At 39.4% G+C, this 14,145-nt stretch overlaps 1 protein-coding gene across 11 annotated transcripts in view; it reads left to right on the top strand.

Annotated features, from left to right (window-relative positions):
• MSH3 (mutS homolog 3) overlaps positions 1–14,145 on the top strand; it is a 228,349-nt gene that overhangs the window by 439 nt on the left and 213,765 nt on the right. For 8 of the 11 annotated variants that reach the window (NM_001131571.1, XM_063723860.1, XM_054555021.2 and 5 more), the window contains 2 exon segments: positions 1,294–1,414; positions 12,995–13,215. In NM_001131571.1, the coding sequence (NP_001125043.1) occupies positions 1,399–1,414; positions 12,995–13,215 (237 nt within the window). In that variant the 5' untranslated portion in view covers positions 1,294–1,398. 11 annotated transcript variants of the gene reach the window in all.

The following is a 14,145-nucleotide window of genomic DNA, read 5'->3' on the forward strand; positions in this document are numbered from 1 at the left end:
GGGCTACAAACTAGGTGAAGCGCTGAGGTTTTAGTACTTCCGTTTGAGGAGATAGGCAAAGGTTACGCAGGTTTTTAATGGTAGGCCTGAGACGGGAATTCAGGTCTTCTGACTCGCATTCTGATGAGGGGGCTTGTGGGCAAGGGGTGCGTCTTTTAACCTCCATCCTTTTTTTTTCTTGGTAGTCGAAGAGTTTTACTGATTTTTTTAAAAAGTGCTGGATTGGGTGACTAGAAGAAAGCTGCCGTTAGGTCTCCAGTTTTTAAGACTGCAACAGCATGTCTCAATATTTGAAATCACTACGGTTAAAAGCAGTCATATTGTGCAGTTCCCCAGTGAACACTTTTTGTAGTTTAGATTATAAAGTCTGAAATACAATTTGGGTGGATAAAGTTTCTCAGGACGGTATAGATGTGACTAATCATGAAGTCCTTCCTGTTGCCATTCTTCAACGCAATAAGTACGTTTGTTTGTTTTTAAACCAGAGATACTGCCACGGGAAAAGCCCAAGGGTGAGCCCTCACTGGGGTCACCTGCATAGTATTTTTCAAACTGAGGCTGTGGAAGGGCATTGAAGACTGGTTTTTAGCCACCTGCCGTGTTTTAATGTAGGTGACAGCTTGGGTGCTTCAAAATCTTGTTCCTTTCTTATATATTTCTCCCTTAAAATGATTACTCCTCTTCTGTTTTTTTTGAGGACGACCTACATTTTCATGAATTCACCAAAATTTTGCACCCACCATTTAAAGGGTAGTTGGTGAAGGACTTATGTATGCTTTTGGCAAGTTTTCTGCCAAGAAAAAGTTCATAATCTTGTCACATCTTTAGTGATGAACATAAACCGTTTAAACAGGAAACACTTAAATTGCAATGAACATGTCAAAAATGATACTGTTCTTTTATTACCTATCTTTTCTCCTCTGTGCCTTTGCTACATAGCTATTTATTTCTTAGAGGTATTTTATTTAGCATATGTAAGTAGGGTGATTCAAGTTTTATAATTAGAGGAAGCTGAAGTCTGATTGAGTCAAGACAGGTAGCAGCCTTGGTTTCAATTAATTCTAAACACGGCTTGAGTTGCTGAGGCTCCTGACTATCAGACTCTACCTTGTCTTTTATGGTGTTAAAAAACAGTTCACTCATAGGCTTTTCCAGAGCTAAAAGTAGGGGATTCTTTGAAGAGTGGATGGCAAGGAACCTTGTCATTCAGATGTAAGGTTTAAATTGTTTCACATACGTCAGGCCTTCTCAGAATAGAGATAACACATCATTTTGTAACCTTCCCGATAATAGGCTACAGAAATTGACAGAAGTAAGAAGAGACCATTGGAAAATGATGGGCCTGTTAAAAAGAAAGTAAAGAAAGTCCAACAAAAGGAAGGAGGAAGTGATCTGGGAATGTCTGGCAACTCTGGTGAGTTGTGGGGAATTCTTTTTCTTCTCAGTCATGGCTCTGGTATTCTGGAATTCTCCAGAGGGCAGAAGAGCCTATTAGAATTGTGTCTTTTTTCTTTGTGGAGAAAGGTCCCTTTTGTTCCTGAGCAGAGTGGCCCCCTATAGGTGATGGTGATGTGTATAGGAGGTTAAGGGGATGGTAGAGCTAGAATTCTGCAATTTAGCTGTAGTTCTCCCAACTTTCTCCTTTATTCCTTCTAGCTGTTTGTGTCCTGGTTATAAAATTAAAACATTCTTGCTACAGAAATTTCAAACAGTACAGAAATGTGGAAGGTAGTCAGTGATAGACCCCATAATCCCTCCCTTTGAGTGAGGCCCACTGCTATTGGTGTTTTGTATATACTTCCAGATTTTAAAAATTTATACGTGTATATGTGCATAGTCATAAGCTCACAAATTAGTTTAAATATGTTTTACAGATTGTATTATATTCTATACTAATTTGCTACTTTTTCTACTTAATTGAAAATTTTGAACAATTTTCAGTATCAGGACCTGTAGATCTACTCTCCCCCCCTTTTTTTGCTTAGAGCTGCTCTTTGTGTATGTAAAAGGCATTGAATAAAAACAGCATGTCTAGGCTGGGCGCGGTGGCTCACACCTGTAATCTCAGCACTTTGGGAGGCCAAGGCAGATGGATCACCTGAGGTCAGGAGTTTAAGACCAACGTGGCCAACATGGTGAAATCCCATCTCCACTAAAAATACAAAAATTAGTTGGGCCTGCTGGTGGTTGCCTGTAATCCCAGCTACTTGGGAGGTTGAGGCAGGAGAATCACTTGAGCCCAGGAGGCGGAGGTTGCAGTGAGCCAAGATTGTGCCACTGCACTCCACCCTGGGCAACAAAGTGAGACTCTGTCTCAAAACAAAAAACAAACAAACAAAAAACAGCAAAAAAAATAAATAAATAAAAACCCAGCCTGCCTGAGTGCCTGAGTTCCTGGATTTCTAGAGGTGGTGTTGCATATAGACAGTTGAGCAGATTTTTCTCTAGTTTTATGGTATCAGAGAATTTGTGATAAGGGAAGACAGGAAATCCATTTTTATTCATTATCCCCAGGAAATTAGGTAAAGAGAATGAGAAAAAAAAAAGTCCCAATTCAGATAGAGGTATCTGTCCAATGGAGATGTATGTAAAATATTAATCCTTCCATAAAAGGTAAAATTTGAATTTTAGGGTCGACATGAAAGCTTTAGTATGAAATAACTACAGGAATGGAGATGTGTGGCTAAGGAGAAAAGTAAATGTAAAACTTCACCTTTCTGGAGGGCGCATGCGAGGAGGCATGACTTGAGAGAATTTGCCACATCTTAATGTTACAATTCTGGGGCCGCCTACCTTTCATTGCTTGATTATTCTGCATAGACCCATTTTTTAGGTCTACAAGCACTGAATGAGCACCTATGATTTTTATTCTAGAGGCTTTTTGTAGCTCATTTATTTTTCCTAAGAATGCTTTTTGCCCTCTTTTTTTTTGAGACAGGGTCTCTTGCTCTGTCACCCAGGCTGGAGTGCACTTGTGCAATCTCAGCTCACTGTAACCTCCTGGGTTCAATCTCAGCTCACTGTAACCTCCTGGGTTCAAGCAATTCTCCTGCCTCAGCCTCCCAAGTAGCTGGGATTACAGGTGCATGCCACCACACCTGGCTAATTTTTGTATTTTTAGTAGAGTCAGGGTTTTGCCATGTTGGCTAGGCTGGTCTCAAACTCCTGGCCTCAAGTGATCTGCCCGCCTTGGCCTCCCAAAGTGCTGGGATTACAGGCGTGAGCCACTGCACCCGGCCTGTTGTTCTCTTTTTATAGAGGAAGAAGTGGGTGATAGATGAAAAGAATTGATGATTATCACAGTTAAGTAACTTAACTAAGACCACACGGGGACAGTTGAGATGGAATGTTGTTGAAATAAGACAACACACTTGGCATATTTTAAAATAGGACCTTTGCCACTTGATAAAAATGACACTAAGGAAGAAGGGGGAGGATCATTCACTAGTCAGAAGCTGGGTGACTGTTCCACTTCAGTTTATTTTATTTTTTAGAGACAGGTGTTACTCTGTCATCCAGGTTGGAGTGTAGTGGCAGGATCATTGCTCATGTAGCCTCAAACTCCTGGGCTCAAGCCATCCTCCTGCCTTAGCTTCCTAAGTAGCAAGGACCACAGGTGCATGCCACCATGCCTGGCTAATTAAAAAAATATATATATTTTTTAGAGACAGGGTTTTACTGTGTTGACCAGACTGGTCTTGAATTCCTGGTCCTAAGCCATCCTCCTGCCTCAGCCCTTCAGTAGCTGGGACTGTGCTCCTGAGCCGTCATACCTGGCAAGTTTTTTTTTTCTCTAATAACAGAATTATTAAGATATAGTTCTCGGGGCCAGGCACGGTGGCTCACGCCTGTAATACGAGCACTTTGGGAGGCCAAGGCAGGTGTATCACCTGAGGTCAGGAGTTCGAGACCAGCCTGGCCAACATGGTGAAACCCCGTCTCTACTAAAAATACAAACATTAGCTGGATGTGGTGGCGGGCGCCAGTGGTCCCAGCTACTCAGGAGGCTGAGGCGGGAGAATCGCTTGAGTCTGGAAGGTGGAGGTTGTAGTGAGCCGAGATCGTGCCACTGCACTCCAAGCTGGGTGACAGAGTGAGACTCTGTCTCAAAAAAAAAAAAAAGATACAGTTATACAATATGATTCACCCATTTAGCATGCACAATTCAGTGGCTTTTAGGATATTCCCAGAGTTGTGCAACCATCATCAAAGTCAATTTTAGAACATTTTCATCACCCCAAAAGAAACCCTGTGCCCATTAACAGCCACCCCCTGTTCTCCCCCAGCACTCCCCAGCCCTAGGTAACCACTAATCTACTTTCTGTGTATAGATTTGCCTCTTCTGAACATTTCATATAAATGGAATCATACAATATGTGGCCTTTGGTGTCTGGTTTCTCTCACTTACTGTAATGTTTTCAAGGCTCACCTGTGTTGTAGCATGTATCAGTACTTCATTCCCTTTTCTAAAATTATTCATTTTCTTTATTGTGGTAAAATATACATAACATAAAATTTATCATCCTAGGCATTTTTAGGTATACAGCCCAGGGGTATTTAGTACATTCATATTGTTATGCACCCATCACCACCATCCATCTCCAGAACTCATTTTATCTTGCAGTCCTGTAACTCTGTACCCATTAAACACTAACTCACTGTAACCCCCTTCCCCCAGCCCCTGGCGCCTACCATTCAGCTTTCTGTCTCTATCATTTTGGCTACTCTATAATGCATTCATTCCTTTTTATTTCCAGGCAGTATTCCATTGTATATATCCACCTCAGTTCTTAACTCTTCAATTAACAAGTTATTTTTTTGAAGCAATTGTGAATGGGAGTTCACTCATGATTTGGCTGTTTGTCTGTTACTGGTGTATAAGAATGCTTGTGATTTTTGTACATTGATTTTATATCCTGAGACTTTGCTGAAGTTGCTTATCAGCTTAAGGAGATTTTGGGCTGAGACAATGGGGTTTTCTAGGTATACAATCATGTCATCTGCAAACAGGGACAATTTGACTTCCTCTTTTCATAATTGAATACCCTTTATTTCCTTCTCCTGCCTAATTGCCCTGGCCAGAACTTCCAACACTATGTTGAATAGGAGTGGTGAGAGAGGGCATCCCTGTCTTGTGCCAGTTTTCAAAGGGAATGCTTCCAGTTTTTGCCCATTCAGTATGATATTGGCTGTGGGTTTGTCATAGATAGCTCTTATTATTTTGAGATACGTCCCATCAATACCTAATTTATTGAGTTTTTAGCATGAAGGGTTGTTGAATTTTGTCAAAGGCCTTTTCTGCATCTATTGAGATAATCATGTGGTTTTTGTCTTTGGTTCTGTTTATATGCTGGATTACGTTTATTGATTTGCATATATTGAACCAGCCTTGCATCCCAGGGATGAAGCCCACTTGGTCATGGTGGATAAGCTTTTTGATGTGCTGCTGGATTCGGTTTGCCAGTATTTTATTGAGGATTTTTGCATCAATGTTCATCAAGGATATTGGTCTAAATTTCTCTTTTTTGGTTGTGTCTCTGCCCGGCTTTGGTATCAGGTTGATGCTGGCCTCATAAAATGAGTTAGAGAGGATTCCCTCTTTTTCTATTGATTGGAATAGTTTCAGAAGGAATGGTACCAGTTCCTCCTTGTACCTCTGGTAGAATTTGGCTGTGAATCCATCTGGTCCTGGACTCTTTTTGGTTGGTAAGCTATTGATTATTGCCACAATTTCAGAGCCTGTTATTGGTCTATTCAGAGATTCAACTTCTTCCTGGTTTAGTCTTGGGAGGGTGTATGTGTCGAGGAATTTATCCATTTCTTCTAGATTTTCTAGTTTATTTGCGTAGGGGTGTTTGTAGTATTCTCTGATGGTAGTTAAAGAGAATAAAATGCCTAGGAATCCAACTTACAAGGGACGTGAAGGACCTCTTCAAGGAGAACTACAAACCACTGCTCAAGGAAATAAAAGAGGATACAAACAAATGGAAGAACATTCCATGCTCATGGGTGGGAAGAATCAATATCATGAAAATGGCCATACTGCCCAAGGTAATTTATAGATTCAATGCCATCCCCATCAAGCTACCAATGACTTTCTTCACAGAATTGGAAAAAACTACTTTAAAGTTCATATGGAACCAAAAAAGAGCCCGCATTGCCAAGTCAATCCTAAGCCAAAAGAACAAAGCTGGAGGCATCACGCTACCTGACTTCAAACTGTACTACAAGGCTACAGTAACCAAAACAGCATGGTACTGGTACCAAAACAGAGATATAGATCAATGGAACAGAACAGAGCCCTCAGAAATAATGCCGCATATCTACAACTATCTGATCTTTGACAAACCTGAGAAAAACAAGCAATGGGGAAAGGATTCCCTATTTAATAAATGGTGCTGGGAAAACTGGCTAGCCATATGTAGAAAGCTGAAACTGGATCCCTTCCTTACACCTTATACAAAAATTAATTCAAGATGGATTAAAGACTTAAACATTAGACCTAAAACCATAAAAACCCTAGAAGAAAACCTAGGCATTACCATTCAGGACATAGGCATGGGCAAGGACTTCATGTCTAAAATGCCAAAAGCAATGGCAACAAAAGCCAAAATTGACAAATTGGATCTAATTAAACTCAAGAGCTTCTGCACAGCAAAAGAAACTACCATCAGAGTGAACAGGCAACCTACAAAATGGGAGAAAATTTTCTCAACCTACTCATCTGACAAAGGGCTAATATCCAGAATCTACAATGAGCTCAAACAGATTTACAAGAAAAAAAAAAAACAACCCCATCAAAAAGTGGGCAAAGGACATGAACAGACACTTCTCAAAAGAAGACATTTATGCAGTCAAAAAACACATGAGAAAATACTCACCATCACTGGCCATCAGAGAAATGCAAATCAAAACCACAGTGAGATACCATCTCACACCAGTTAGAATGGCAATCATTCAAAAGTCAGGAAACAACAGGTGCTGGAGAGGATATGGAGAAATAGGAACACTTTTACACTGTTGGTGGGACTGTAAACTAGTTCAACCCTTGTGGAAGTCAGTGTGGCGATTCCTCAGGGATCTAGAACTAGAAATACCATTTGACCCAGCCATCCCATTACTGGGTATATACCCAAAGGATTATAAATCATGCTGCTATAAAGACACTTGCACACGTATGTTTATTGCAGCACTATTCACTATAGCAAAGACTTGGAACCAACCCGAATGTCTAACAATGATAGACTGGATTAAGAAAATGTGGCACATATATACCATAGAATACTATGCAGCCATAAAAAATGATGAGTTCATGTCCTTTGTAGGGACATGGATGAAATTGGAAATCATCATTCTCAGTAAACTATCACAAGAACAAAATCCAAACACCGCATATTCTCATTCATAGGTGGGAATTGAACAATGAGAACACATGGACACAGGAAAGGGAACATCACACTCTGGGGACTGTTGTGGGGTGGGGGGAAGGGGGAGGGATAGCTTTAGGAGATATACCTAATGTTAAATGGCGAGTTAATGGGTGCAGCACACCAACATGGCACATGTATACATATGTAACTAACCTGCACAGTGTGCACATGTACCCTAAAACTTAAAGTATAATAATAATAAAAAAAAAAAGAATCCTAAAAAAAGAAAAAAAAAAAAGAAAAAAAAGTTATTTTTTATACCTGGGATCCATGGGGGAAGGAAACTTTTATACTCACAAGGAAACTTAGATACATTTGAAAAGCCCTTTAAGTACATATTTTGAAAACCAAGGGACTAATAATAAAGTAAGAGATGCATTGTTTATTGTCCATTTTCACGCTGCTGATAAAGACATACCAGAGACTGGGAAGAAAAAGAGGTTTAATTGGACTTACAGTTCCACATGGCTGGGGAGGCCTCAGAAACATGGTAGGAGGTGAAAGGCACTTTTTTTTTTTTTTTTTAATTTTACTTTAAGTTCTGGGATACATGTGTAGAACGTGCAGGTTTGTTGAAAGGCACTTCTTACATGGCCATGGCAAGAGAAAATGAGGAAGAAGCAAAGGTGGAAACCCCTGATAAACCCATCAGATTTCATGAGACTTATTCACTATCATGGGAATAGCACGGGAAAGACTGGCTCCCATGATTCCTCCCACTGGGTCCTCACACTGGATTACCTCTCACTGGGTCCCTCCCACAACACGTGGGAATTCTGGGAGATAAAATTCAAGTTGATATTTGGGTCGGGGCACAGTCAAACTACATCACATTGGAAAAGATTCAAAAATATATTTTTAGCATAAAGGAAGTCATGGTAAACAAGGTAACTGTATATTGGAAAAGTCATATTTAGAAGAAAAGAGTCACTGTATTTCTTCGGAGATTCTTAGCCTTTAGCACATAAGACATCAAAAGTTTTTTATTTTTAATTATAGAGGGTTGTCTTTTTCTCTGGTTGCTTTTAAGATTTTCTCTTAATCATTGATTTTCATGTTTGATTTTTTTTCTGCCCCATATAATCTGTAGGAACACATATTTGATTTTGGTGGACCTTGTCTCTTTCCCCCTCACCTGAGACAGCCTGTGCTCTGTAGCACAGGCTGGAGTGCAGTGGTACAATATCAGCTCACTGCAACCTCTGCCCCGCCAAGTTTAAGCAATTCTCCTGCCTCAGCCTCTGGAGTAGCTGGGATTACAGGCACTCGCCACCACGCCTGGTTAATTTTTGTATTTTTAGTAGAGATGGGGTTTCACCCTGTTGGCCAGGTTGGTCTCGAACTCCTGACCTCGTGATCTACCCGCCTCGGCCTTCCAAAGTGCTGGGATTACAGGCGTGAGCCACCGTGCCCAGCTGCCTTTGTCTGGTTTTTAATTTTTATTTCTTCATTTATTTTTATCCTGTTTAGAACTCATTTAAAGCTTTTCGAGTCTGTGGGTTTATAGGTCTTATTAAATGTGGGAAACTTTTTTGGTTGTTATTGTTTCACATTTTTTCTGTCTTCCTGTCTCTTGTGTCTTCTTCTGAGAGTTTATTACAGGGATGTTAACTACTTGATATTATCTGTTAAGTAATTGAGGCTCTTTTCATTTGTTTTCCAGGCTTATTTCTCTTTGTACTTCATTTTGGATAGATTCTACTGCTCTGTTTTCAAGTTCAGTGGTCTTTTTTTCTGCTATGTCTAATCTGCTGTAAATCTCATTTAATAAAATGTTTGTTTCCCATATTGTATATTTCATCTCCAGAAGTTCCATTTTGTTCTTTTAAAATATCTTCCAGTTCTCTATATGAATTATATCTCAGTAAAGCTAAAAAAAAAAAAAAATCCTTTTGTTCCTCTTTTTGCTTATGTTTTCCTTTACATTCTTAATTATATGGAGCATATTTATAAATTATATTTTCTTGTGCTTATATGCTAATTGCATCATCTCTGTCATTTCTGGGGCTGCATCCCTTGACAGATTTTTCCTATTTTTTGCATGTCTAGTAACTAATTATTTGGATCATGGATATGTTGAATCTGTGTTGTCTCCTGCTGGAGTTTGTATTTCTTTAGAGTGTTGGACTCTGTTCTGGCAAGCAATTAAATTCCTTTGGATCACTTTGGTCTTTTTAAGGATTGTTTTTAAACTTCGGTAGAGAATAATAGCCCTTACTCTAGAGCAACTTTAGTCACATTCTATGGCTTGACCTTTTTAGAGTTAGAAATGGATGCATAGTAGCAGTAGCACACCATTATATTGTATTTCCACAATACAGAGACAGTAGACATTAGTAACATTAAGAATGTAAATACAGTCATATGCTGCCTAATGACAGTCAGTGAGGGACCACCTATACAACATTAGTCTCATAAGATTATAGTAGGTATTTTTACTGTACCATTTCTATGTTTAAATGTGTTTAGATACACAGATACTTACCATTGTGTTACAGTTGCCTCTAGTATTCAGTACAGTAACATGCTATACAGGTTTATAACCTGGGAGCAATAAACTATACCATATAGCCTAGGTGTGTAGGAGGCTATACCATCATCTAGGTTTGTGTAAGTACACTCTCTGATGTGCACACAATGATGAAATCACCTAATGACACATTCTTCATAACATATCCCCATCATTAAATGATGCAAGACTGTCAACACCTGTAGTAAGTTCTAGGACGTGACTAAGTATTTATTATTCAACCAGTAGCATCTGCCAGCCATAAGAGTCCCTGATTATTTCATCTCTGTTTTTAACACTTTGGTTTTAAATACTGTCAAAGTCAAATAAAATATAGAGACAAATCTCTAAATTTAAAACATTTTATTTGGGGCGGGGCACGGCGGCTCACGCCTTTAATCACAGCACTTTGGGAGGCAGAAGCAGGCGGATCACCTGAGTTTGGGAGTTCAAGACCAGCCTGGCCAACATGATGAAACCCCTGTCTCTACTAAAAATACAAAAATTAGCCAGATATGGTGGCATACGCCTGTAATCCCAGCTATTCAGGAGACTGAAGTAGGAGAATTACTTGAATCCAGGAGGCAGAGGTTGCGGTGAGCCGATATCGCGCCATTAATCCCAGCTATTCAGGAGACTGAAGTAGGAGAATTACTTGAATCCAGGAGGCAGAGGTTGCGGTGAGCCGATATTGCGCCATTGCACTCCAGTCTGGGTGACAGAGTGAGACTGTGTCTCAAAAAAAAAAAAAAAAAAAAAATTTGTTTGGGAAGCAAGAATTGCAATTTGGGACATACACACAGACCAGGTAGTCTTTGGTATGTTTGAAGGACAAAGAGAAAATTGGAGGTTTTATTAAAAAGGAGAAATAAGCCAGAAGCAGTGGCTCACATCTGTATTCCCAACGCTTTGGGAGGCCAAAGCAGGAAGATTGTTTGAGCCCAGGAGTTGGAGACCAGCCTAGGCAACATAGGGAGACCCTGTCTATACAAAAAATTTAAAAAAAATTAGTTGGCCATGGTGGCACTTGCCTGTAGTTCCAGCTACTCAGGAGGCTGAGGTGGGAGGATCTCTTGAGTCTGGGAGGTCAAGGTTGGAAAAAGAAAAAGAAGTGTATTGTTTTGAATGAAGGTTCATTGGTACTAGGAAAGTTTGGGGGAACTGGGAAGCTCTGATTAGTGAATGACCGCAATGGGTAAAACTAGCCTTAGAGTCACAGCAGGTTGTTTTAGCAGCTATCAGGTAAAATTGGTTTCAGGTTACAGTAGGCAGTTTTAGCAACTAGGCTTGCAGAGAATTACATTTTTGGAGCAATGATATGTGCTCTCAGTGCTTTTTCCCCTGGCCTCTCTACTCCGTTTTAATTGAGTATGACAAGAATGGCCCGATTCATATGATCAACTTTCACAATACTTTTTTTTTCCCGACAAATACAACTCCAAGATCTTCATCCCACTTCCATTCCAGGCAAAGTTTTTTTTTATGTCTATAGGAGGGAAAATCTTTGTCTAACATACACACTTACAGTATACTTTTGAAGAGCGATACAAATAATACATTTCAAAAAAGAGTAATAGTAAACAAGGTGAGTATACATTTGAGAAAATAGTCAAATTTAAATTTTTGTAGCTAGGAGATTCACAGGAGATCTAATGAAAGCCTGTGAAGAGGTTTAAATATAAATAGGGAAAATTTTAAACTATTTTTTTTTTGAAGCAACAAAAGCAGAGATTTATTGGAAACAAAAAGTACACTCCACAGGGTGGGAGTGGGCCCTGGCAAGCAGCTTGGGAGCAATTTTAAACTTTTAGAAATGAACAAAACACAACTCTTGCCCTCAGAGTGTTTTTGCTTTAATAGGGAAGGTAAGAGGTGATAAATGTGTGCAGCCCCAGTTCCTTTACATTTAATAGCACCAACCTAATAGTAGTGCTCTAAACGGTGAAATACCGTGTTCTAGTATGTGGTAGGGATCCAGAAAATGATAGTTTCCCTTTTATGGATTGCCTGTTTATGAAAAACTGCCAATTGGCAGACTGTGATGAGTGCCACAGGGAGATGTGATCTTGTTAGAGGCACACAGAGAAAGAAAAGATGATTTTAAGCTGTGAAAATTAGCAGAAGGTTTTATGGGAAAGGTAGATTTGAGATAGGTCTTGAAGAATGAATACAATTTTGACATGCAGAAAGCATGTCATGGGCAAAGTGATGGTGTTTCTGAGTATGGTGATTTGGTTTTCTTGGTAAACCCCTGATGTGAATATCAAGTCTTTCCGCTTGAGCTAGTAAGATTTCCCAGTCAAGAGTCCTCCCAGCTTCTGCCTGGAGGGGAGTGGGAGTGCTCTGGCTTCCTGGGTTCTGGAGAGGCCGTGGATCTCAGCATACATTGTGTCTGTGTTCCTATCATCCTTCTGGGTTAGGTACAGTACTCCATCAACTGTGCTTGTTCTGCCTTTCCAGGGAAGAAATCTCCAGTTGGCTGCTGATGTGGAGGAAGGACAGTTGTCTTTGAGCTTGGAGTATGGTAGGGGTTTAGGGAACAAATTGCTTTGAACCAATCCTCTTTATTTTAGAACCTCCCTTTATTCCTTTCCAGAGCTACTGGTACTCTAATTCCTGAGTCTTTTGAGCATTTTGTGTTGTAATTAGAATTGGCTCTTGGTTTTCCTAATTACTGACTTAGGATTTAGCTCTCAGGTGTGCTGAATTGGTTATTGTTCATTTGTCTTCCTTTCTAGCTTTAGATATCTCATTTGCAGTTGTTACCTCTCCTCTCTGTCCTTATGGGCTTATGTCTTCAAAAAAAACAAAAGCGAAAAAGAAAAACTCTACTATAGTAATGAGGTTTCAGGAATGAGTGAAATTGCATCTATGTTTAATATGCCATGTTTACCCTGAACCCAGTGTTTCTTTCTTGTTTTAAAAAAATCACATTATAGTTAGGTTCATTGCTTTATTGGGAGTCTACCTCTTGAAAAAATTCTGTGCTGGTTATGAATTGATATAATGAGACCAAAATACTATTGTTCTGTTTTCTTCTTATTTGCTACCTAAGAGCCAAAGAAATGTCTGAGGACCAGGAATGTTTTAAAGTCTCTGGAAAAATTGAAAGAATTCTGCTGCGATTCTGCCCTTCCTCCAAATAGAGTCCAGACAGAATCTCTGCAGGAGAGATTTGCAGTTCTGCCAAAATGTACTGATTTTGATGATATCAGTCTTCTACATGCAAAGAATGCAGTTTCTTCTGAAGATTTGAAATGTCAAATTAATCAAAAGGTATGTAACTGCTATAGATGAGTATCCAGTTACCTAGAATAGTGGGTTCTGAAGTACTATCAGGTTCTCTGGGGTCATTCATGGCAATGGTTCCTAAACTTGGATGATCTTCTGAATCATCTGAGGGAGCTTTTGTGTTTTAGTTTAGTTTTTTACATCCCTGGAGATTCGATTTACTATGTTTTGGGAGGGATTAATTGGTTTGTATGAGAACAAAACAAAAGCTTTCCAGGTAATTCTGAGGTATTGCCTGGATCAGGAGCCCTTGACTTGGAGGGATTCTTTATTGACAATTAATACAAGCACAGTTTCTTACAGTCCTCCTTAGAGTTTCCATGATTACCATGGAAAATCATGATGGGCAACTTAGATATTTTGAGGTTTCAGTTAAAAGCTTGATAGATAGAAAGTAAATTCAAATGTAAGCCAAATGAACATGGGCTTTTTACTTTATCCACTATTTGTTTTGAGACTTTTAATGGTTTTCATCATTGCAGAATCAGGGAATTTAATTCATGCTCCATCATTGAAATCTGTAATTCAGAATAGTGATTGGTTCGCAACCGTAGCTTTACATTGGAATCACCTGGAGAACTTAAAACAAAAATTGCCATTAAGAACCTTCCCTCAGAATCTTATTTAATTGGTTTTCACTGAGAAATGGGCATGGATATTTTTTAAAAGTTTACTTTTTATTTTGTATTTAATTTTTATTGATGGGGTCTTGCTCTGTTGTCCAGGCTAGAGTACAGTTGTGTGATTATAGTTCACTGTAGTCTCAAACTTCTGGGCTCAAGCAGTCCTCCCACCTTAGCCTGCAGATGAGGTGAGACTAAAGGAAAAGCAGTCATTTTAATCTGTAGTTGTGATTGACAACCATTGAATTAGAGAAATGGTTCTATATATGTATATGTATGTGTGTATGTATAT

Source organism: Pongo abelii, chromosome 4, assembly GCF_028885655.2.
Source record: "Pongo abelii isolate AG06213 chromosome 4, NHGRI_mPonAbe1-v2.0_pri, whole genome shotgun sequence".
NCBI classification, from domain to species: Eukaryota; Metazoa; Chordata; class Mammalia; order Primates; family Hominidae; genus Pongo; species Pongo abelii.